We start from the raw sequence: 27,223 nt of genomic DNA on the forward strand, positions 1-27,223 counted from the left end.
GCCAAAAAAGCAGAGCAACATCTAAATAAGCCTAATTATTTATGCACACTTGGTTGCATTGGATTCTTTGCATTCCATGCCATTTCTCCCGGCGAACAGACCTGAGATTCACCAAGTTGGTGGACGCATGGCACAAGGCCTAAATGAAATCAATTAGCGATTATCAGCGTGCCGCAAATGGGCCAAGAACGTTTTTTGCAGAAGCTGAGACTCAGGAGGCACGTTAAAGCTGAGAGGAGAAAAACAGTCATTAAGAATTAACCCCAGAAGCGAGCACGTTGTCAACAACACTGTTTTTCTGATTGGAACGGCTGTTGACTCATCCTCTGACGGCATTCGGCAAGCTGCTATAGTTACTCAACTAGACATCACGGCTCCTGTTTCATTGTCTCGTGTGCTCACTGCGAGCACAAAACTACTTGTAAAGGTGTTTCGGTATATCACCGAATCCTTTGGGGAAATAACAGCCACTCAGTGGAGTATAAAGGCCAGGCCTTATGTAAAATTAATCAGAGCGACTCCCTCACCGAGGTTGACACTGTCTATTAAAATGTTCCTCCTCTCTGTTAAATATGCATTAGACGTCCAAAGGCGAATCTCCAAAGCAGTTGTTTTCCACTGAAAAATGAGGAGTAACGCTGGAGTTTGATACTCTTGGAGAGGTTTGAAAGCGACCGAGCTTTCCGCGGACTTCAGAGCGCATTTCGCTGACAAAGACAACAAGAGACGTTCTCACGGCTTCTTATTAATAAACATGATCGCAATGAGGGTTACAATTAATGTGAGAGGAAACGTGTAAATGCACGAAGGATTCTCGGCGAAGGTAATTTGAGGATGCTTAAATATTGATAAGCGTCGAGTGAAGAGTTTCAACGTTTATATCAAAACAAGGTTGGAGTCTCGCCCTAGTTCGAATGCATCGTAAATCAATTCAAAAGTTCTTTCTATAGAAAGCATGCCGATCCTCAATGTATGCTTTTAATAAGAAGGTTGCAAAACATTCTTCTCGGATTTTTGTTTTGCGCACATCAAGCCATCGATCATTACCGCTCCAGCGGTCCGGCATTCATAAACCTCAAGCGAGAGGAACACAGAGCATCTATAGCACCTACTTATTCTGTTTCGACTTCAAAAACGCGAGACTCATACGCGCAGGAATCTCTCTATTGTTCCGAGCCTTTTCCCAGAAGTATTGCGAGATGCAATGGGCGAGACTGCAGTTGGCTTACTGGCATTGTTTTGTAGGGAGTTCATTATGAAGTAAATAAAGACTTCCAGAGCATATTGTTCTTTAATTTACTGCCGTCAGCTGCTAGGAAGGACACAAAGGACGTTAAAAATATGCGCCATCAGACCTAGGAGTCGAATGTAATCAGTCTGCTTTGTGGATATTACCTTCATGTTACATGAAGAATCGGAACAAATTCAACGACTTGGTTCTAAAACAGAGTGAGACACCTACATAGGCAACATTTTGACATCCTAGATAGGCAGCAAACTTATTAGGATGCCTGTTAAATGTTTTCTCTATGAAGGACAAATGCTTTGTTGCCTCGACTTAAATTTTTGTATTATTTTTTTAAAATAATATATACATGTAAAATATATATATAAAAAAAAAAAAAAAAAAAAAATATTATATATATATAAAATTATTATATATATATATAATACATAAATTATTATATACATATAATACATATATATATAATACCCCATTTAAAAAAAAAAAAGTGAATTATTCTTATTTAAAAAATAGAATAAATGTATGTTTAAAATAAAATGGCAGAATTTTTATTTTAAATGCAATGTTGCCTTAACTGAAAAAATGGTTAATTTGTATGTATATGTATGTGTATATATATATATATATATATATATATATATACATACATACACACACACACACTCAAACATTTTTTTGTTTTTTCTTTTTTTTTTTTATTATTCTTATTTAAAAAATAGAATAAATGTATGTTTAAAATAAAATGGCAGAAAAAAGGTTAATTCTTGTTATTTTAAAAAATGGAATGTGTGTGTATGTAAATGTATAATAAATTAAAATAAAATGAACCTTTTTTGTAATAAGTCTGTTATGCTTACAAATGGTTATATTTGATTAAAAAATATATTCATATTGTGAATTATTACTAAAATTTAAAATATTTTTTTTGTACTTAAATACATTTTAAATACAATTTATTCCTGTTATAGCAAAATTGATAATTTAATTTATTTGAAATAGAAAACCTTTTGTAACATGATAAATGTCTTAACGCTTTGGTTTTTTCGATCAATTTAATCCCTGCTGAATAAAAGTAAAACTCATTTAAAAAAAAAAAAAAAAAAAAAAACTTACTAACCTCAAATTTTTGAAAGGTACAATTCATTCAATACCAAAAGGAGTTTGCTCAAACAAATAAAAAAATAATATTATTTTGCACAATATTTGTGTCTCCTAAGACTAGAGTTGCTCCCTACAGTGTAGAATGTTCTAAATCGCTCACTCCAAAAATTCCAGTTCAGTTAGAATGCTGCCTTAGAATGTATGTAGGTTGTGTAGACAAGACGACTCAGTAGGTTTTAGAACACAGTCTACATGATGCCTACATACATTTAATTTAAATAAAGATGATGACAGAAAGGCCATCTCTATATGACCACGCGGTCATTCCACGTCCACTACGATCAGATCAGAACAGCAACAGTTAAAGCGTCTTTTAGAAAGAGGCTCTGTGCAGAAACACTAGAGTTAAACTGTGGTAAACAAATACTCAATAGTGATGAGAGGTTCTTTTCAGTCCCCAAATTACAGTCTGGTTAACCAGAGAGTCTGCGTGCCAGCTCATTACTGATGTTTGCTTCCAATGCGACTCGTCTCCATCCAAGTTTACGAAAACATTCGAGGGGCCTTGAAAGCAAAGAGGGTTTTATACAGGCTGTAGCCCAGGAGACAGAAGCCCGAATTAGACAAATGCCTACAGGTTGCTAGTCAACCGCCCTTGCTTTCACCCAGGTCCTGTGGCGGATCGCCGTAAACACGCTTAGACGGGACAGAGAGGACAGTGGGCCGTCCCGCCTGGGAATGCCACTCGACGCTTCCCGACAACTCTGAATCTTAATGCCGTATTTAATTACAGTAAGTGGCTGGCGTTCGCCTAATTGTTGGGAGTAAATTAAAGTGCTACATTCACTCAGTCTCATTACGTTCCCACAAAGACACATAAATGGCTTTTCCATCAGCAACTTTTTCCTGAATATAAAATATGATTGTGTTTTGCTCCCAGATATTATATGACCCTTTCAATGAAGATTTATTTCACAATGGCCATTACATAAATGAAAGAACATTGTGGGAAAAAAAAAAAATCAAGCTGCAAACTCAAAAATAAAAAGGAGAGAAAGTCAGACATGTTAGAATAAGCACATGTCATGGCGCAAATGGTAATACTGAGGGACATTGTAAGTATTTTAGAGTATAAGGTACCTAATGTATGGTCTAGGTAAAAAAAAAAAAAAAAAAATATTTGGACTTCATACTTCATAAAAACTATACACTCTACTTTTCAAAAGTTTGGCAAAAATACAGTAAAATCTGTAAAATTGTTAAATATTATTACAATTTTAAATAACTGCTGCATGTTTTAAAAACCTCTTACAATTAAATTTATTCCTGCAATGCAAAGCTGAATTTTCAGCATCATTAGTCGAGTAATTTTTTCTTCTCTTATGCTCAAAAAGGGTGGCAAAAAACACAGTAAAATCAATAAAATTATAAATATATTATTACAATTTTAAATAGCTGCTTTATATTTTAATATCTCTTTAAATTAAATTTATTCTGTGATGCAAAGCTGAATTTTTTGCATCATTACTCCAGTAATAGCTCCTTAAATATTGCATTTTTAAGCCTGTTATGCTCAACAAGGTGGCAAAAAAAAAAAAAACTGTAAAATCTGTAAAACTGTGAAATATTATTACAATTTTAAATAACTGCCTTATATTTTAAAACCATTTACAATTAAATACATTTCTGTGATGCAAAGCTGAATTTTCAGCATCATTACTCCAGTAATATTCTCTTAAATATTCAATTTTTATGCTTCTTATGCTTAACAAGTTGACAGTAAAATCTGTAATTATTACAGTTTTAAATAACTGCCTTATATTTTAATATATTTTATCCCTGCAATGCAAAGCTGAATTTTCAGTATCATTACTTCAGTAATATTTTCTTAAATACATTTTTTATGCTCAGCAAGGTGGCAAAAACACAGTAAAATCAGTAAAATTGTAAAATATTATTACAATTTTAAATAACTGTCTTATATTTTAATATCTTTTAAAATTAAATTTATTCCAGCAATGCAATGCTGAATTTTCAGCATCATTACATCAGTCTTCAGTGTCACATGATCCTTCAGAAATCATTCTAATATGCTGATTCGCTGCTCAAAAAAACATTTCTGACTATTATCAGTGTTGAAAACAGTCGTGCTGCTTCATATTTTCATGGAATCCTTCATACATTGCTTTTTTTTTTTAAGAATTCTTTGATGAAAATGTTCAAAGTTCAAAAGAACAGCATTTATTTGAAATAGAATCTTTTGTAACATTTTAAATGTCTTTACTGTCACTTTTGATCAATTTAATGCATCCTTTATGAATAAAAGCATTAATTTCCCTAAAAAAAAACAAGCTTTTGAATGGTAGTGTAAAAGGTTTTGCTGTTGTCAACAGTATTGACTTCTGAAACACAATATTAATTTGCTAAGCGTTAAGCAAACAAGCAAAACATTGGAAGTGACAGCAGTTTGTGCATGTGAGTTCATACAACAGCAAAAAGCAATTACACAGTGTGTCATAATAAAGGGACTGACATTACAAACAGCTCATAGCCGTAAGGTTCTCTACTTATAGCCACTAATTACAGACAGTAAGGCAAAAACACTAAATACGTCACATTTAATTAACAATACGTCTCTCAAAAACAGCGTATAGACGTGCAACGGGTTTAGAGGCATTAAAAGTCTCACTTACACATTTACGTCATTAGTTCAACATTGCAAAAAAAAAAAGTTGTCAAATTAAAGGTTGTAAAACGACAGTCAGGAAATTTCTCTCAATGCAGCCCGAAGAAAAAGCAACATAAAAGCCACCGTTTGCCATTTCCATATTTCAACAATGCATTTCAGATCTAGGAGTTTTTACTGTAGAGTTCTTGAAACTGCAGTATGAAAGAAAAACCAGGCAGGACTCGCAACCCACAAAAATGCTGGTGTGGGTTTTGTCTGAGTACAGTAGTACTAACACCGTGCCACAAATAACTGTGGCAAAATAAAATAGGTGCTAAAATTCATAATCCAAAATGGTCTGAAACTAAATGACGACTTCAGGTATTTTTAAACACGCTTGCCAACATGTTAATACGGACTGAAATGTCTGATGCCACAAAAATGCAATTTAAACAGAAGAATTTCATGCAGTCGTCAGTGATGAACCCTGCAGTTCACAGAGGACTCGCTTAAAAACCCACTTTGATCAGGTTACAACCACAGGCCGTGATACACATGAAGTCGGCAGCAGTTAAAGGGAAGCAGTCGGGGCGCATCGCCCGCGCCGTGATAAAACCCACATTGAATATGAGCTCAGACCGAAGCCGAGATAGACAAATCTGTCCCGAATGAATCCCACCAGTAGCATACCATTTGTTTTTCAATTGTTTGTTTAATTTGCCATTCCTGTTTATTTGTTTGATTAAAGCTGACAGTGAATTTTCATCTGACGGCGATGGATCGCACTGCAAGAAGTAAACATGTTATAAATAAGGCGGATTTCTATAAAGGCTTGGACTTTATCCAAGAATCTGATTGTTTAATATTATTTTTCCCCACCCGCACTTAATAATAAACGTAATAATGAAGTTTTAGTCTACTTTTCAGACTCTAGCTCAGCTCTGGCGTTCTGCGGCTCGTTTTCCGGCTACAAAACCATCCATCATTACAGACACTGCTTACCTTAGCGAAGTACAATAAATGTGTTTTAATTGGCCAGGGCTTTTAGAGAGGAGGATGAAGGCTGGTCAAATCCACAGACAGGCCGTATTAAACCGTCTGTATTATCTTTAGCACCTTGTGCATGTATCATGAAAACCCCTGGCCAAAGCAAGCACTCTTTCTAACACGACTGAACGATTGCAAGCGTATTAGAAAATGGATTTTATCTCCCTCTTTTGCTGTCAAACAGCAAATTAGCAACATGTCAGGGCACTAAAAACACCTCTGCGGTCGCGATTGTTTTCGTAACGAGATGGTTTCACAAAAACAATCCCGGCGAAGGTGTAATTTAGCGCACGCCGCTGTAGACATCACCTTTACCTGACCACACTATAATCATGGTCATGTTGTCATTTCAAAAAGATCTGCTCATAAAATGACCGAGGATGACAAAACAACATTTAAAGGTGTTCATAACAGACTGTCAAGGAAAGCATCGGCTAAGTTATGTAAACTGCAATACTAACTTATTAGCTGATTGAGAGCCATTTTGTTTTTAAAAAAGCTTTGCCAACTGATAATGCACTTTTTCTGTTTTTATATGTTCAATCAAGCTTACACTTCTGTGCACATTGTAAAAAAAAATATTTTTTAAGGTTAAAACAAGAAATCTGAGCATGTTTTACAAGAAAACACTACTTAAAAGATCATGTTTAATTCAATTACGCACCATTTCCTCTAAATGAAAATTGTTTTTACACCAATTTTTTATTTCTTTCAGTATAGTGCTAGACTGTTAATAAAGTATTGGCAAGGCTAATTATCTTATGAGCCAAAAGTAAACTGATAATGCAGTTTTTTTCTCCTTTTATATGCTAATTTAAATTTGTAATTAATTTGCTACATGTGCAACCCCATACTGCTCTGCATTACAGTAATGAGAATGCAATTTTTACATTATAGTAATAAGAAAATTCAGGAAAAAATGTGCTTAACTGTCAAAGTTAGAGACCGTAGGAATGTACTGGCAAGGCTAATGAATCTACAATATTATCTTACGCCAATAAAAGCCAATAAAAAGAGTAATTACCCAAGTGAGCACAGCCACTTGGCCAATTAAGTGATATTTTGCACTTACGAAATAGAAATCAAATCAAAGTCTTTGCCAACTTATAATGCACTTTTTTTGTTCATTTAAAATTTGCAAGCTCATATTGGTCCTCCACTATTAAAAACGACTGTTAAGATGAAAAAGCCAAAAAATGCATTGAAAGAGACATTTAGCTGATAAAGAAAGATTTCAAAGAACTCATTTTTTATTACATACTCATTTTCATTGAGTTTAACTCTACTCAAAATTTTCAAAACGAAAACCGAAAAAAAATAAAATAAATAAATAATTATTATTAACCAAAATAATTATTAATTAAAAATTTTATATAAAAAAATATGTATGTATATATATATATATATATATATATATATATATATATATATATATATATATATATATATATATATATATATATATATATATATATATATATATATATATATATATATATATATATATATATATATATATATATATATACACACACACACACACACATACATACATACATACAGACAAAATAAAAAAAAATACAATTGACAAAAATAAAAAAAAAGACTATAACTAAAATTTAAATGAAAACACAAAAAAAAAAATAAATAAATAAAAACTATAATAGCAACTTAAATACTAAACTAAAATAACAGCAATGAGAATACAGTTTTCAGCATTATAGTTAATGGCAAGTCTCATTAATCTACTAATATTATCTTATGCCAATAAAAGCCATTTGGCCAATTAAGTGATAACAAATCAAAATTTTTGCCAGTTGATAATGCATTTGTTTTATTCATTTAAATTTGCAATTAAAATTTGCAATGCCATATTGGTGTGCCATTATTAAAAACGCAGAAAAAAAGCAGAAAAATACATTGAAAGAGACATGTTTAGCTGATTAAGAAAGCTAAACGGTAACCTTACTTAATTGTAGGAGGCAAAGCAACATCTTATTTTCATTTAGTTTAACTTGATGTGTTAAAATAACTACAACTAAAACTGAAATCAAAAATAATAAAAAAAATTATAGACAAAAACATTTTTTAAAAATTACTAAAACGAACTAAAATTAAAATGAGAACAAAATATAAAAATAAAAAAAAAAATCTGAATATTAATAAAAAACTTTTTTTTTGTTCATTTAAATTTGCAACCCCATATTGGTGTGCTAAAACTAAAATTAAAATGAGAACACAAAATATAAAAATAAAAAAAAAACTAAATATTAATAAAAATTATAATAGTTACTTAATGACACTGAAACAACTGTAATGAGAATGCAGATAATAAAAGTAATAAAATTCAGGATGAAATATCAAATAAAACTTTTTGCCAACTGATAATGCACTTTTTTATTTATTTAAATTAACAATTAAAATTTGCAACCTGATGTTGGTTATTGGTTACCAACCCCATGGCTGGTATTAAAATGATTCCGTTAAGATGAAAAAGCAGAAAAATGCCTCGAGAGAGATTAATTTTGCTGATTACGAAAGCTAAATGATAACCTTATTTGATTTTAAGGGGCAAGGCAACATTTCTTATTTCCATTTAGTTTAAATAGATAGTACTAAAACAACAATTAAAACCAAAATAAAAAATAATAAAAATTGCATATATATATAAAAAATATAAAAATAAAAACTAATTTAAAATATTAATAAAAAGCATGTTAGGCACACTAAAATAACAGTGATGAGAGTGCAGTTTTCTGCATTACAGTAATTGGCAAGGCTAATTAATCTACAATATTATCTTATTATTTTATTATATTTATTCTAAAAATATGAATTGGCCAAGTGGGAATAAACACTAAGCCGATTAAGTGACATTTTGCTATGTTACCACTTCCAATGCACACGATAATGCACTTTTTTCTGTTTTTATATGCTCGTTTAAATGTGCAATTCTGTGTACTTCATTAAAATGCTTGAAGTAAATTTCAGTACAATAATGCCACTCAGCCTGCTCTTTAGACATCAGGATCTGCCACCGAAAAGCCCATATCGGTCTGCCACTATTAAAAACGACTCGGTTAAGATGAAAAAGCAGAAAAATGCCTCGGGGAGAGACGTATTTAGCTGATTAAGCAAGTTAAACGGTAGCCTCGTTTTAATTTTAAGAGGCACACACTACGCTTCTAATGCTCCTCTCATTGAACCACAAAACTTCCTACCATTTATAAGTACAAGTGATCTCAATTAGAGACCTCCGTGAAGGCACGGGGCGGCAGACAGTCACGGCAAGAGGCGGCAGAGGAAACTGTCTTTACATTTTCCTCCCTCACTTTTCCAGACAGCCGGCGTGCCCAGAGCAGACAGCGTCAAAAACAGAGAGTCTGTTTCACAGTACGCATTCACAGATGCCCAAACCTTTTTTTTTTCCTCCTTCTTTTCTTCATCTGCGATTTTTACACTTCAATTTCAGCTGCAAATCACAAAAGCACGTCGCTGACAACAACCGTGCAGTGTGACACAGATGAATGCAACAGATTGTTAGACTCTGGAATATAATATCTCCATATCATCACTCAGCGCAGCGCCTGCCAAAGGAGGAAGAAAATCTTTGCAATTGGAGGCCATTTAGTCTCCATCAAAAATGCCTTTGACTGCAAGCTATAATTAAATGTCTTTCAAAAATATAAGACTGCAATCCGGAGCTCTCGTGGAGTCGCGGGGTCGTGCGTTTTTCTTTTTCAACCGAAGAAAGTCTAAAACGACACGAGCGTGTGCAACTCAAGACGTGAGATTCAACAGGCACGGAGCATTTCGTATTTATGACTTGAAACGACAACAACAGCAGCAGCAACAACAAAAACCCCAAGTCGGCCCACGGCAGATATAAGAGACGTCCCATCATTTTAGGCTGCTGTACAGGCCAAATAAGCTGTTAAAGCAAGAGATGTTCCTTGTAGTAATATTTTTCATCTTTGCAGGGATGATTTAATTACGGGATAAAAGTTTGTGTAAGAAAAGCAGCCAAAATGAACAAACAGAAAACTGTCAAATAATATTAGGGTCATACTTCATAGCAAAATTAAGAGCAAAAATATAATATTTTGCATGACGAAAATGTCAAATGCAACAATATTTTCATGACAATTATGCACATCTGCAACTGAAAAAAACAAACAAACAAAAAAACAAAACAAATACACACATACATGTGTGTGTGTGGGTGTATTTTTTTTTTATTTTTTTTAATTGTATAATAATTTAAATATACATAAAATGGTACTATTTTTGTACTGAATTTTTTTTATATATTAATTTTTATTATAACGATAAAATAAATATTATTTTTATTTAATAATTGTGGAAGGTTATTATAGTTAAATAAAACAAATGCCTTTAAACAAATGCTTTTTGTTAAATAACAATAAATAAATAAAATTAAATAATTAAAATTAAACAATTAAATAAAATAAAACATTTGGATTTAATTTAACTATGTACTAAAATAACTAAAACTGAAAATTCATGCAGATTTATTTATAAATATTTATTATAATGTTAAAATAAATATTATTTTTATTTAATAATTGTGGAGGGTTATTATAGTCAAATAAAACAAATAAAAATGAAATTTAAATAAAATTAAACAAAACAAAACACATATTGATTTAATTCAACTATGTACTAAAATAACTAAAACTGAAATAAAAAATTAATACAAATTATGTAGAAATTTAAACAAATAAAAATGGCAATAAACTACTAAAACTTTAAAATGAAAATGAAAACAAAATATAAAAATAAAACTAATGCAAAATATTGATAAAAACTTCTGTAACAAAAGCTATAATAGTTCCTCAATGATACTAAAATAACATCATTTTCATAACAGTAATGAGAATGCAATGTTATGTATTATAGTAAAAAGAAAACTCTGGATGAAAAAAAAAAAGAGACCTAAAAAGTCCTAAAAATAACCTTTGTTTTATTTATGCAAAACACAAGTTCATAAAAACCTCTGTTGACCAGGTATTGTCTCCAGTTTTGACTAGAGGAGCGACCTTTATGTCTCCATTTCTACAGGCTAAACAAAAAGGACAGGCTTTTTTATTTTTCTACAAAAGCTGGCACGTATTTCGGTATGGTCACCCCACACGAGGTAAACACGCAGGAAAACAGTGTTGTTGTGATTTGCATGAGTTTGAAGGTCTCCTCAGGTGGGATTCAAAGCAGAAGGACAGGATGAATTTCACTGTGGCTTTCCTAAAGAATATCTCTCACTAGGTCAAACCGCAAACGCTCAGTTGGAGGGAAGTCAATGGATCGGCATGTAAATGTACTTTATGACTCCTTTGTGCTTTCGGTGAAGCAGTTTTGTAGACCTGGACGCTCGCTTTATAGATTGAGCTTAATATTATTCATTCCAAGATCAACTACACTTAAGGTTCTTTGACGGAAAAACAGGGTTTCTGACGAAAATACGGTCGTGTGCCGAAGTACATCAACAGAACCGCAATCACTGACACGCTGTCCAATGAGCAAACCCTGCTTATTTCTGGCAGATGAAATAATAAGCATTAATTGATACCTTAGTAAACTATAAAGTGGTCTCCTGCTGATGATGGCAAATCCAGACCTGCATTGCCAGCGCTTTAGAAAATCATTAATGCTGCATGAAGGTTTGTAGCGATAACTTGAGTACAGGCATATGAAATCTCTTTCAATTTTTACCAAATTCTGTTGTATTTATTTTTTTTAATTATTTATTTCAATTCTGTTTTTTTCTGGGTGAGAATTTTTTTCTGTTTCCATTGTAGACTACATTTTTAAGGCTAAAATAAATTTTAGTAATCATTAAATTTATAATTAAATATTAAATGTAATTATAAAAATTAAACAATTTATTTGTTAAATTTATAAAATTCGATTTTTAGGGCCCCATGAAGAATGATCATTTTATTTTATTTATTTTCTTCTTTAAATTTTATTTTTCCTGAAATTCTGTTTTATTTTTCCAAAATTTAATGTTTCCATTAATAATAAATAAGTAATCAAAAAGCATGTCTTAAACAATTTAACAACTATTTATTAAAATTAGAACAAAAATACATTTTAGGGCCCTATGAAGTATGATCATTTTATTTTATTTGATCTTTTTATTTATTTTTTATTTTCTTCTTTATTTTTATTTTCATTTTTTTTGGATTCCTTTTTTTCTGTTCCAAATCTGAACTACATTTTAATTGTTACATTTAATTTTAGTAATCAAAAACAGGTCTTATTAAATTAAATCATAAACATTAAACAAATTAACAACTATTTATTAAAAGTTGAACAAAAATTACATATTTTCTGTTTCTGTTCTGTTCTTTTTTTTTTTTATTCCATTTTAATGTTTTAATTAAATGTTAATAATCCATTTAATTAATTGTTAATTAATTTCATAATTTATTAATTGCTTTATAATACCAGGGCTTCATGAAATGTTTTTTTTTTTTTTTTTTACTTTATCTGAATTGATAATTTAATAGAAATTTCTTTTTAAAAACAGTAAAGCATAAAACATTAATTTAATTCATCTTTTAAAATGTAATCGAATGAAAATGAAACAATTCCTTTTATTTATTCACTTTTTTGTAAAAAAAAAAAAAAAAAAAATGCAGGTTTACAGTTAAAATGAAAATATGAAGGAAGAACTGTGATATTCTTAAAGTTTTAATAATGAGAAGTACATTCTACTGTACAACAGTAATGTATTTCTGTCATAATTTCTTCAAGTTAAACCAAACTCTTATTTTGATGGGTTGTCATGAAGTTTCTGTGGGTGTACCATATGACAATATGTTTTCTCAATTGAAAAACACAGTACATGCAGACATCATATATTTCAATAGTCTTTTTGCGCTTTAATATTCACAGACGCTAGTCCATATCGCATTTTGATTAAAGTGTACAGCCCTACTTTTGATTTATTCATCCAACATTCCATGACACTTTATACAGAAAAATCCCATCTGCTATCTCTGAATCGTAGAAATCAAATGGCCATACTTAAGACACGAGTGGATAAACATGCTAACATACTGAAGGTTGATTGTTCTAGACCAGTTCATCTCTGAATTATTTTGAAATACCATGCAAATGACACATGAATACGTTAATCAATCATTACAGTATTATGGTATTACGAACAAAGCACCTTCACAGTACTTGCCGTAAGTGCTGGAACACATCATAGAGTTTTCAGAATGACTTTAGACGTGCACTTACATCATGCTCTGCAGCTCAGGGATGAAGCTTGTGGTCTTTCCGGATGCGCGTCCGGCCGCGGTGCTGCTGCTGCTGGCTGCCATTGGGCTCGCAGCACTGTTGCTCATCTGTAACACACACACAACACACTCAAAGCCTGAGCAATTAGAAAGCCACTTCACACGCAAAACGCTTCCTGATGCGTCCAGCGACAGGACGGGAAACACGCCACATGTTCAAAGCAGGACACGTTCAACCGGAACCAATGACAAACGCCGCTCTGAGAGAAAAAGAGGTGTAGCTTTTTCAGTACATGAGGCTGATCTATTTATAATAGCCAAAGGCAGTTAACTACTGTAAGCAATGATTGATTAATGATCTTTTAGTTCAAACGAAACAGCAGACATGTTTAAAGTTTGTTTGTCTAGTGTTTACCAAATGTTTGATCTCACTAGCAAAAAAAAGTACAAAAAAAGTATTTTAGCAACACATCTGATCTCAAAATACACCAAAGATTTTTGCAAAAAAGCAATTAAATATATTTACAGACAGAGATCAATATATAAAATTATTTACTAAAACTATTAATATACAGTAATGGTCAACAAATATGTGATTTAAAATGCTGATGCCATTTAGATGAAAATTGATTAGTGACTGAAAAATATTTATTATATGCCAAAATGTTTATTTATTTATTTTTTTCTTAGGATGAATCTTAAAAATGTATTCTAAAATGTTTAAATTTTACTTTGAACCCCAAAGTTTCCAAATTAAATGTGGACTTACATTTTTAAAAATAACACAATTTTTAAATAATAATAATAATAATAATAATAATAATAATAATAATAATAATAATAATAATAATATCAAATACGTATTTCTGTGACTTTTCAGTACACTGTTAATAAAGTTTATAATTTATACTCATAATTGACAAATAAAATTATTATAATTTTTATATCATTTATATTTATACAAATGAATAATAATAATGTATTTTTGTGAATTTTCAGTATACCGTAATTCAAGTATATACTTTATACTCATAATTCACAAAAACATATTCAGAATTATTAATATTTATACCAATTATTATTATTATTATTATTATTATTATTATTAATAATAATAATAATAATAATAATAATAATAATAATAATATCAAATATGTATTTGTGAATTTTCAGTATAATGTAAATAAAGTACACAATGAATACTCAATTCACAAATAAAATGATTTTTTAATGATTTATATTTATACACATTAATAATAATAATATCAAATATATTTTTGTGAATTTTCAGTATACTAAATAAAGTATACAATGTATATTTATACAAATTAATAATAATAATGTCATTTTTGTATTGTCAATATACTGTAAAGTATACAGTTTACTCATAATTCACAAATAAAATTATTAGCATTTATTTGAATCATTTATATTTATACAAATGATTTATTATTGTTTTATTTTTTCTGTATAAAGCGATATATATTTGCACATAATAAACAAAACATATATTTTAAAAATTATATAAATATTTTATATTATTATTATTTACAAATAAAAACAACACCAGTAATACCACATATTTATGCTTTTGTGTTCATTTGTGTTCATTTTCAGTATAAATTGAGTGCACAACTTAAAATAATAAAATAAAATAATAAAAAACAGTAATAATAATAATAATATTTGAAAACAGAAATGTGCTCGATCCACTATCAGGCCGTGTGTAAAAACTCGGAGGCCGGGTTGATTAATGAGCTGATACATTGCCATCATGAGACTCAGCATATATATCTTTCATATATCAGTCTATTATTTGCTCATTATGAATATCTTTATCTAAATAATCTGAGCATGTCGTCGAGCAGTTAACATTCATCACACAGCTATCTGCACACCTTGCAGTTAGACTTCCTCCAGTACAAAGAAAACAAATTAACAGGATGCTGATACAAGCCCAGAAATGGAGCTTGTCAAATTCAAATGTGTGCAGAGATTTCCTTGTGAAATCGCAGGCAGGTGAGTCGTCACGGCCCACCTGCTTTATTTAAACAAACCTTTGGTCTGTTTGAACCTGAGGCTGGCATGAGTGACTCAGAAACCACAGCCTTCCTACGGCATCAGACTATCAAATCTCACAGGCGGACGGCCCTTTTCTCACGTAGATGAGACGTAATCCCTATCAGCGCTGCAGACTGACACACTTTGTGTGCACTGATCATTAAACAGATAGTTCATCATGGTTTACTCAACTTTGCTCCAAAGCATAATGAAACTGAAGCCGTTATTCACAAACAAACCTCTGCTGCAACTCTTACACCGCATTCATGCTCACATTCATTTTAAGAAAATCAATGTCAAACCAAAGTGACACCACTTTGAATATGCAGAATGAAAAAGATGAAAAAAGATTTTAAGCTTGTCATATAGCTTTAACAGAATCAAATCAAAATTTGTACTATAATCATTATTAGTATACATTGCGTGAACAATCTGCACTCATCAAAAACAATTCATAATATTTAATATTCATACTTGTCAGTATAAATTGGTAGAGATCACCCAGCATGTGTTTTTCAGGGCCGACGCCGATATTACTACAGATCAAGTAGACCGATAACCGATATTTTGAACCAATATATTTTAAACCAATATAAAAATTTATGTCAAATTTAAGAAAAACAAGGGCTCTGACAAAACTTTTAGTTTAAAAGCTTTTAAATCTTTTATCTGCAAATCGGTTTTGAAAATGACAGATACCAATAACCATAAAATGCTTAATATCGGCCAGGTCGATAAACGGTTGAACCCCTAAAATTGAGTATACAATTTATACTCATAATAATTTACAAAATAATATTAATATTAATAATATTATAATAATAATAATAATAATAATAATAATATATTAATAATATAAAATATACACTAATAAATCACAAAAATAAATAATGATAACACCAAATATTTCTACTTTCTGTGAATTTCCTGTTTTAACTGATTACACAGTATACACAAAAAAAACTAAAAAATATACATATTTCACATAATATAATAATATCAAATATTTCTACTTATTAGAATAAATTGAGTATACAATTTATACTCAATTCTGAAAAAAAATATCAAATATGTAAAAATTAAAAAAATATTTTATATTATTTAAATAATAATAATAATAATAATAATATCAATAATAATAATACCAAATATTCACACTTTGTGTTAATTTTTAGAATAAATTGAGTATTATTCTGAAACAATGATAAATAATAATATAAAATATTTATACTTTTTAGTATAAATTAACTATACAATTTATACTTAATTCACAAAATAATATAAAATATGTAAAAATTATATAAATATTTTATATTATTTAAATAATAATCATCATCATCATCATAATAACAGCAATAATAATACCAAATATTTATACTTATTTTCAGTATAAATTGAGTATTATTTACAAACAAAATAATAAACATAAATATATATACTTTTTATGAAATTTCTATAGAAAATGCATTTAAAATTTACACTTATAATTAAAAAAAAATCCATAACAATACAGATAATGTCAAATATTGATACTTTCAAAATATAAATATATGACATTATTATTAATTCACAAAATATCAATTATATACCTTTTTATGAATTTTCTGTAGAAATTGCATATAAAATTTACCCTCATAATTCACAAAAAACAATACAGATGATATCAAATATTTAAACCTTCAAAAATATAAAAATACGACAATTTAAAAAGACATATAATAATAATAATAATAATAATAATAAATATTAAATATTTTTGTATAAATTGAATAAACAATATATGCTCACAATAATAATAATAATAATGCCAAATATTGATACTTTCTGTGAATTTTGAGTATAAAGTGTAGTATATAATTTATATGCAGTTTACAGTATAAAACAAATATGTATATTTTATGAATTTTCTGTATTAAATGCATATAAAATTTACACAAAAAAAATACAGATAATACCAAATATTTATACTTTTCTGTATAAACTGAGTAAACAATTTATACTGAATTCATAACATAATAATAATGGCAAATGAATAAACTTTCGGTGAATTTACAGCTTAAACTGTATCATGTAATTTATAAGCAGTTCACAAATAAGCAGCTGTCAAATCTCAATAACGTTCATGTTTGAATACAGAGAATGAGATTTCAAAGCTTCGGCAATGGAAAGATTTGAGTCTTGTCATAAGGCTTCAGAAGACTCAAAAGACAGCACAAATCATACAGACTACCTTTAATCATTTTGGAGCTTGACATCATACGTCCCAAAAGGCTTCAAAGAGCACCCAGGATATTTTTCAAAATTTCAAAATTCTGCGTCGCACAAGAATAACAACAGCATTTGGGTTTGGAACGACATGAAGGTGAATAAATAAAGGACGGAATTGTCATTTTTCAGCGCAGCTCTCCTTTAATCAGAGCCAATATAAATCTTAATTCTGTCTCGGAGGGACATGAAACTAAATGTTCCAAAGTGTCACCAAAGCAAAAGCAGGGCCTTTTTCTTCAATAAACACATCCCGGCGTAAAATTTCCTTCTGTTTTCGCCCCCTCCGTCGGATGAAAGATAAAGCTTTTGCTTTGACTGCCGAAGGCAGATGGTCGCCATACCGGGCAAAATGAATTCAGATGTGGCAAATGAATCAAGATTACTTCAACATGCAAAAGGCTTTGAAAGAACAGAAAAGGGAGCCATTCTATTTATTGCATTTTCCTCTGTGTAATTAAATAGTCAGGACTTTTATGTAGCTTCCACGTCTTTTTTTGTCGTTTCTACAGACGCCTAGTTCATTTACTCGTTTAGTCGCGGGCACGAGATTTGTGTTTTCGCCGGCTTCGCCAAGAGCAGTAGTCCTACAGCGTGTAAATACGGACGAATCTCGGTGACATAAAGTGATTTGAGGAAGGAGGTTTTTACTACAGCCCACAAATATCAGCATTCAAAGACCTCCAACATATTTATTTCTTCTTTATCCAAGACATCCAACTCCAACCTTCCGCCACATGCTGTTTCAATATATATTCAACTATATTTTTCATTAATTACAATTACCCCAACTCAGCTGTCTCATAAATTTACAGACCATCATCATAACTGGGGGAAAATCAGAAACATATTTGGCGCTCGCCGTCGCCGAAGAAGGAAATGTAACTTAATAGCGCGTCTTTCTCGGGGCCCTAATGAAGTGGCAAATGCGATTCAGAGCCATTGGATGTTTTATTTCCCTCCTACATCCTCGCCACACACGGCAGCGCCTGCCTGCGTCTGCACAGGACCTGCAATCATGCGAAATCCATTTCTCTCACACCGAAACGTGTAGATTAAAGGCTCCTGGACGTGTACTTGGACAGGAAGGAGGAGGAGAAATGGCTCGCACGTTCAAATCTCCATCATCCGTGTGTGTGTGTGTGTGTGTGTGTGGAAGTTTCCACAGAGTCAGTCTTCACGTCGAGTGCTGACATCACTCTTCCTACAGTCTTTCAAACAGCCAAGGTTTTACAAACAATACACATGGGGGAAAGTCAGGCTAGACACAGGAGTGAGGTTGTGATTTTTTTTCCCATTTTTTTTCCAGAATTGACTGTGGAGGAAGAAATGAGCATGAAACCTCAACTGATACAGGCACACCGGACCCTTACAATAAGAAAACTGAAAGAGTTTTCCATCCAATTACGATTTTGCACAAACAATTAGCATATATAGCTCATTTGGGCTTAGCATGCTGTTAAAACGTGACCTGACAGTCAAACGAGCTGTCAAACTAAAACTAACAACTTCCCATCAAAGTATCCAAACACCTAAAACGATTTCAAATAAAATGCTTCAACGTTATAAAGGCATAATGATGTTTGTGAAACTGTTTATAGCGCACTTTATGAAATATAAACATAAACAGTGTCTCGAACTGAACAAACACGTCCTTTCGAGTCTCGCTTTCGGTTAACGGTCAGACTAAATAAACAAATGACCAGAGTTTTAACCTCACACGTTTAAGATACTGAACAGTTTTACCTTACGTTATGAATTATTCAATCCATCCACATGCTCTCTTTCAAACTGCAAGGCACTTGTCTCTGATGTAAACACACTGGTCAGCGCGTCTATTTGACGTCACGCGGGTCTGCCAGGGATTGTGGGTAATGGAGTTTTTAACGGTTATATAACGCAATAGCCGACAGCGGTGAGCGAACGCTGCTGTAGTTCTGCGTTTACCTCCGTCGCATAATAAAGGACGAGTTTAAACGTTAAAGAGCGCCACCAAAAGAGCTTTTGAAACATTAATAATTTTATCATATTTTATAATATCACCCTATAGTATACAAAAACATACGTAGGATAAACTCTAACATAACTTGATTGCGTAGCGTTAGTAAATTATTTTATTATTAATGTTATCATCATCATCATTTTTTATCCAAGTGTTATTTTCTGAGCCTTTTTTTGCATATTAAAAATAAAAAAATATTAAAATAAGTAAAAAAAAAAAAAAAACTAATTTAGTTCCATATAGTTTTTCAGCGTCGTGGCTTCTGTGCTGTTGTTGTTGTCTGATCTTGTATAATATTAACTTTAGCCCCGGCTCTTTATCTGCCTTTAGAAATAGGAAATGAGTCACTTCTCTTCTGCGCTTGTTTGCTTTCTGTCTGGTTTGAATGAGCCGTGTTTATGTCTCTTTATGAGCCTTTATGTGTCTTAGTATTAGCGAACAGTGAAAGAAAACTCGCTGGCTTCACCCCGTCTCTATAATAAAGCATACGCCGTTGAATACATGTTTAAAAAGCTCGTCTTTCGCATCCTTAGTGAACTTGGAGCGCATTTGCTTGATGTTCTTTAACATTTCGTGATAAATCACACCCGTCGTATTTGCTGCATTGCTTTGGTAAGAGAGGAAAATATCAAACCACTGAAGTGCTCATTTATTTTGATGCCACGAAATGGTGCTTGGAGACATGACGTGCTCAAGACTCATCAGCATAATAATCCTCCTGCTTCTGCATATATATATAAACCACAAAAAACCTGAGCTCACCCAAGTCCCTGCCTCCTAAGACAAACCACACAACGAGACAAAACACTGCGGCTTTCCAGCGCCTTCATCTTTCTAACCACAACCTTTGGAATCACCTTTTTAACCCTTCACAAAGACTCTGCATGGAGAAAGAAGTGTCTTAAGGACTTTGGCGAACCTCTTAACTTTCTTTTTAACTTCTTATATGGTAACGCGCTTTAAGAAGCGCGCTGAAGTGAACTCCCCGAGCGAGCGCCGTGCGTAATGCGAAGCGACTCGGTTTTGTCCAGGATTTTGACGTTTGTTACTCCGAAGGAGAAGCTAAATCGCCTCGTAAATTATGTCGGTGTTTCTTCAGAGTGTAACCGGGAGGTCCCTCGCGTTTATTTCCACGCGATTCACCTGTAGAGCTCGTGCGTAAAGCCTGAGGGGAACCGAGCTTATCCAACTTTTTCGCTTTCCGCAAAGCGCCGAACGGACTTGATATACACCCCATCTATTCTGAATCGAAAACTCCTGACTTTAGTGCTGTTTTGAAGTGCTCTTACCTTTGCTGACATTGTTGTGATGCGCATTCCGGTAGATCCGAGCACCAGCCGCAGGTTCAGTCCGCCGTCCAGCAGCCTTCAGCCGGTGGCGGGGAAGATGAGCGATGCGCAGCAGGAGCCGAACGCGGCGGTGCCGAGACTCCGACAGCACGACAACCGGACGATGGTGGAGATCATCGCGGACCACCCCGCCGAGCTCGTACGGACGGACAGCCCCAACTTTCTGTGCTCAGTGCTGCCGTCTCACTGGAGGTGCAACAAAACTCTCCCGGTGGCGTTTAAGGTCAGAAAGACGCTTTAATAATAAGATGCGATTAACAAACATGTTTCTTTACCAACCTCATTTGATGTTTTAATCTTCACATGACGCATTTTTAACTATTTGCATGCGTTCTGTTCATTTTTGATATTGATATTTTAAACAGATCAGCACCTTTTACATTCACAAATTAATATATATATTTTTTTATCATCAATTTGAATCTGTGAATTAATGATCTTAAATCTCTTGTACAAGACCTGGCCAAGATCCAGCCAGCATTAAAAATGCATAAATACACATTACATAAAAACACACTTTATGTGAGTAGGACAGAAAACGCAATCATTTATAATAGCTACAATTTATGTTTATAACTGTTTATGTAAATGCAAACTCAAAGTTTGCAAGTATAAATGAAAGGTTATATAGAGAGAGCTCATATCTTTTAGTACTTTTACCTACTTTTAACCAAAAAAAAAAAAAGTTTTTCCTTAAAATTGATGAAAATGATTTATAACGTTTTATCAGCTGTATCTTTTCTACATAAAAAGTTGTGCTTCAGTGTTAATAATTGTAGTTTTTTATTCTTTTTATTCACATGCTCAGATCAGATGTTTTTCTATGCAAGTTACAGATGTTTAAAATGAGATAGAGCAGTGAAATCTGAGAGATTTGAGGCTATTCATAGATGCAAACACATGCATGTTTAATCACACGGCCTAAATTACACACAACTATTAATACTTTCATCAAAGATAGGGTATTTCATATAAACAGACTGCGTGTAAAGTATCTGCAACAGGAACCGTTTCGCTCGGGCTTATTCTGTAAACATACTTTTGTTCATTTATTTGAGCTTGTAAAACTGAACCAGCCCTCCTGCTCAGACTCGACATCAAAACATGCATCTGAATTAAATGTCGTTTTTGCAATTTTGTGTTTTTATCAAGATTTAGTTGCTTGCATTGATTGCATGTAATAGCAAAATCCAAGTTTCACAAAATTGCAAAAAAATAGCCTTCGGATTAAAAACAGTGCATTTGAGATTTTCCTATGTTGACAGTAAATGTTGTTTTTAATATTTATTTTAAATTTCACAATGTTTACGTTTGTACAAAATTGGAATATATTTTTTAAAAATATATTTTTAGATTTTTCAGAATAGTTTTAATTTTTCTAAAGCTTTTAGATTTTATGCTCATTGTTTTTTTGCTGAATCACTAATGATGTTTCTAACTAATTTAAGTGGAATTTCTTACATACACAATTTAAGAACAATCTAGCTTTTGTTTAGTGATATATTTGCAGGTTTTAATAGATTTACTGTGTTGTTAAACCTCTCTCGTTTCATAATGTCACCTATAATCAGGATCACAGGCCTGTTTTCATCATAAACAGTCTGACTGCATGGTAAAACGCAGCGAGACAGTGACAGCGTGTCCGTTTCTGTTCAGGTTGTTGCTCTGGGAGATGTTCCTGACGGGACGGTGGTGACAGTTATGGCAGGAAATGACGAGAACTACTCGGCAGAACTGCGAAACGCCTCAGCTGTCATGAAGAATCAGGTGGCGCGTTTCAACGACCTGAGATTTGTTGGCAGGAGTGGAAGAGGTTGGTACTTCCACTTTAATTTTATTTATTCTTCGCTGGCCGCTTCGTTTGCTTTGGCTGAATCATAAAAAGGGGTAAAATCACGTAAGACGTTTCGTTTACAATAAATGACATGTTGGAAATAAAATTTCGCCATGCGGCACGCAATCCAGATGGAGTGAAAGTCGAGTTTCACCGCAAATAGTCCGATAAAACGGATTGATTTGATTGAGCGTACAGATTGCTTCTGTGTAGCCTTTAAAAGAATAATGCAAATTATGCATTGCATGTTTTACATGAACACAATAGGACAGTGTCCAACATTCCTCACTTACACAAATACTGAAAAGAGCTGCAGAATTGGAAGAGAATCACAGAAAGGCATTATTATTTTCTACCAGCGTCCAACAGTTTGAGTGCTTCCATGTTGAGAATAAAAGCAAAAAGGGGTGCTTTCCAAAAAAGACTGTCATTTAAGTATTCCCAAAGCTAAAAAAAAAAGACCGTTGCAAAATATTGCATTCACTGGCATTTCCAATCTAATGCTTTATTGTTCCATCCACCCTACGCACCCCAAAAAAAAGTCTTTAAGACCTGAATGCAGGCTCAAAGTGTTCACAGACTGCTTATGTGTGGATGAATGCTGCTTTTGATATGCTTGCAATTATTGTCAAAGACAAAATCCCGCTCTTGTGATCCTGTCGGAAGAAGGCATTGAGAGCGCAGGCCTTTGAAGCGTCCGGGACAGGCAGTGAGATCAGAGGAGCGGTCTGTCTGCCGCTGGAGGCTGCGTATATTGGGGCGTGCGGTCTAGACTTGCCCTACTAATCCACACGGGCACTTAAAGCGAGGCACGTACGTGTGCAGCAGGGAATCCCTCGCATGGCGCCCACAAACGACACGCTCCAAACACTCAAAGCAGCTCCAGGTGTTTGGGGAAGTGCCCGTCCACCTATATGGGCTTCTCGGCGGCTGATACAGTATGGAGAATGTGATAAACATCGATGTTGTCTGACATTTGGTTGTTTTGAGATTTATTAGTATTAACAGAGGTGGTCGTTCTACCAGAGTCGATTCCAAAATCTAATAAGAAAAGACATAAATATATTAGAAAAATGCATTTTGAGTAAATAAAGGATACATTATTATATACATTATTATATTTAATTACTACAGTGTCAGTTTTAATTAAAAAAATGTATACATTATTATATACATTATTATATACGATTATTAAATTGCATTGGCCAGTCCATTTTATATTATTTTTAATTCATGTTTCTGTGTAGATAGATAGATAGATAGATATTGTAATAATGAATTAAGTAAATATTGTGTAATAGTGTTAATTATTAATAAAGAATAAGAATATTTATAAAAAATTAAATAATTTATTTGAAACTAATTAGAATATCTAAAATAAATAACATATATATATATATATATTTAGACACATAAAGCATTTTTTAAAAAAAACGTACAAATATGCTTTATTAAAATATATATAAAATGTATTATATATATATATATATATATATATATATATATATATATAATTGAGTAAATATTGTGTAATAATAGTAAAATAGTGTTAATTTTAATTCATTACATTAATAGGACACACAAAACATTTTTTATTAAAAAAACAGAAAACAAAATATATATTTTATTATAATATATAAAATTTAAAATTAATATATAAAATGTATTATGTTATATATATAAAAAATATATATATATGTATGACACTAAAAGCTAACAAGATATTGTAATAATGAATTGAGTAAATATTGTGTAATATTGTAAAATAGTCAATTTATCTGAATTACAATTATTAGACAAAAACATAAAAATAAAATGTGTGTGTGTGTGTGTGTGTAAAATTAATATATAAAATGTATATAAAATATAACAAATTAAATATATCTATCTCTCTCTCTCTCTCTCTCTCTATATATATATAATTGTTTATAAATAATATATTTATATATAAAATATTTACATATTTAACTTTTTAAATGTAAATATAACAAATAATAAACATTTTATATAATACATTTTATATATTAATTCTACGTTCTATGTTATATTGGTCATCAGCTATCCTGTTTTGTAGATTTTGTCATATTGGTAACACTTTACAATAAGGTTCATTAGTTAACATGAAGTAAGAATACTTCTACAATACTTCTACAGCATTTATTAATCTTTTATTAAGCATTTATTAAGCATCAGCATTTACTAATGCATTATTAAATTCACAAGTTGTGTTTGTTAACATTAGTTAATGCACTGTGAACTAACAAGTGCAAACAATGAATGACTGTATTTTTATTAACATTAAAAAATAATGTGATACATGTATTGTTCATTGTTCGTTCGATGTTAAGAAAAGACACCTCAGTGTAAAGTGTTACTGTTATATTGTTATGAGTGTTGGCCAATAAAAAGAAAAAGAAATCAGTTAATCACTACTTTATAAATTAAATGCATGAAAAATATTTGAATTAAAAGATTTTTTTAGTATCCACCGCCAAGGCTGCTAATAGATTTTGGACCAAATATGAGGAGAAAATCATTTAATTGGCCACGTGAATGCGAATATGCCAATAAGACGCCCTATAAATCAGTCTACTGCAACTTTTTAGGTCTGCGGTTTCATTTTCCGAGTGGACGTGGCCGTGCATTTGGTGGTTTCTTGACCGGTGGTCTGGTCTCAGCGCATTCCTGCTCCAATGCATGTCCTCACACACCCTCAACACGCCATCAGTGTGCATGTGTGCGCATCCGTGTTATCTCCTCACAGCTGTCACAGTCAACAGGGCCTTGGCCCGCATGGAGACCCACACCTTTGCAGGCTTAAGTTTCTTCTATCTATGACACGAGATCTGGAAGAGGAAGTCAGGGAGGAGATAGCACAGCATAAGGAAATTAAATATGGAAAACGATACGAGGCGCGATGCGGAAGATTAGAATAAGATCGACCACAATCAAACAAATGACAGCAGGAAAAATAACACGCCTCGAATTACCAGAAGCAACTGCGTGCGTTTCCTCAGACGAAATACTTGATTTATGCAGAAACGCACAAGTTCTGCGCCCTTATTTATGAATGGATTCAGATATGCCGGTTGGGTTAGGACAGGGTGGGATGTTGTTTGCTGCTGATCAGGACTTTATGCATTTCACATGCAGTCTGTCTCGGCCTGTTTAGGAAATCATTTCGAACTGAAAAACCCTTCTGAATGAGCCAGCATTTAGGATATTTTTAGTAGCTGGACTCCAAGCGTTGGATGGATGGCAGATGCCAGGGTTGGTGAAGCGGGTCGGTTAGACGCTGGGCAGGGCCGCACCGCGGTGCGTGTTTGGTATCAGCTCGCTGGGACGGGCTCGGGTGGGTCTGCGAACGTGCCTTCGGTGGATCGTGGACAGATTCCTGTGGGAGAAAAGAAAGAGTAATTGCTTTAGCAAAACTTATTGCATAACGTACAAAAATATCAGGAAATCAAAAACGTGGGAGTTCTAGAAAATGCATGCATTTATGACATCTTATATATAAAATATGCTGTTTAATTAATTATATGCTCAGTTAAAGTTAAAAAGAATAATTACTTTAGCAAAACTTGCTGCATAACATTAAAAAATATGTAAATAAATGTGGCAGTTCTTGAAAATGCATGCATATAGGAAATGCATGGATTCTTCTATATAGAATGTGCTGTTTAATTAATTATACGCTCAATTAAAGTTAAAAAGAGTAACTGCTTTAGCAAAACTTACTGCATAACATAAAAATGTGGCAGTTCTAGAAAATGCATGCACATGGGAAATGCATGACTTCTTATATATAAAATATGCTGTTAGATTAATTATATGCTCAATTAAAGTTAAAAAGAGTATTTACTTTAGCAAAACTTACTGCATAACATAAAATGTGTGTAAATCAAAAATGTGGCAGTTCTAGAAAATGCACGCCCATATGACAAATGCATGACTGTTTATTCTATAAATTATGTTAAATTAATGTTAGACTCATTTTAGCAAGATTACTTGCACAACACTTACAGGAATGTTGGTAAATAAAAACAATGCAATTCTAGAAAATACCAATATATATGAAATGCATGCATTAGTGTTTATTCTATGAAATATGTTGGTTAATGATTTATATGTTAAAAAAAGTAATTTAGCAAGACTTATTTGCATAACATACAAGAGTGTCTGTAAATCCAAAATATGGCAGTTCTAGAAAATGCATGACTGTTTATTCTGTAAAACATGTTGTTTAATTAATTATATGTTCAATTAATGTTAAACAGATTAATTAATAACCTAATTGCATAACCTGTAAAATGTTGGTTGCAGTTCTAGAAAATACTTGTGTAAAGGTGAAATGCATGACTTTTTCTTCTATAAAATGCTAT

The 27,223-nt window shown here is 32.1% G+C and overlaps 2 protein-coding genes across 6 annotated transcripts in view; one reads left to right on the forward strand and one right to left on the reverse strand.

Annotated features, from left to right (window-relative positions):
- The window catches only part of supt3h (SPT3 homolog, SAGA and STAGA complex component), a 155,786-nt gene extending 134,695 nt beyond the window's left edge, over nucleotides 1-21,091 (reverse strand). The window contains exons 1-2 of one of the 3 annotated variants that reach the window (XM_051133106.1): nucleotides 20,948-21,091; nucleotides 13,332-13,438 (exon numbers count right to left, since the gene is read on the reverse strand). In XM_051133106.1, coding sequence (XP_050989063.1) covers nucleotides 13,332-13,438; nucleotides 20,948-20,974 — 134 coding nt within the window. In that variant the 5' untranslated portion in view covers nucleotides 20,975-21,091. Of the gene's footprint in view, nucleotides 1-13,331; nucleotides 13,439-19,402; nucleotides 19,509-20,947 lie in introns of those variants that run through there. The other 2 variants (XM_051133107.1, XM_051133108.1) reach the window with 2 other exon arrangements.
- The window catches only part of runx2a (RUNX family transcription factor 2a), an 81,754-nt gene that overhangs the window by 10,303 nt on the left and 44,228 nt on the right, over nucleotides 1-27,223 (forward strand). For all 3 annotated transcript variants that reach the window (XM_051133103.1, XM_051133104.1, XM_051133105.1), the window contains 2 exons: nucleotides 20,983-21,230; nucleotides 22,664-22,820. In XM_051133103.1, the coding sequence (XP_050989060.1) occupies nucleotides 20,983-21,230; nucleotides 22,664-22,820 (405 nt within the window). The remainder of the gene's footprint in view (nucleotides 1-20,982; nucleotides 21,231-22,663; nucleotides 22,821-27,223) is intronic.

Source organism: Labeo rohita, chromosome 17, assembly GCF_022985175.1.
Source record: "Labeo rohita strain BAU-BD-2019 chromosome 17, IGBB_LRoh.1.0, whole genome shotgun sequence".
NCBI classification, from domain to species: Eukaryota; Metazoa; Chordata; class Actinopteri; order Cypriniformes; family Cyprinidae; genus Labeo; species Labeo rohita.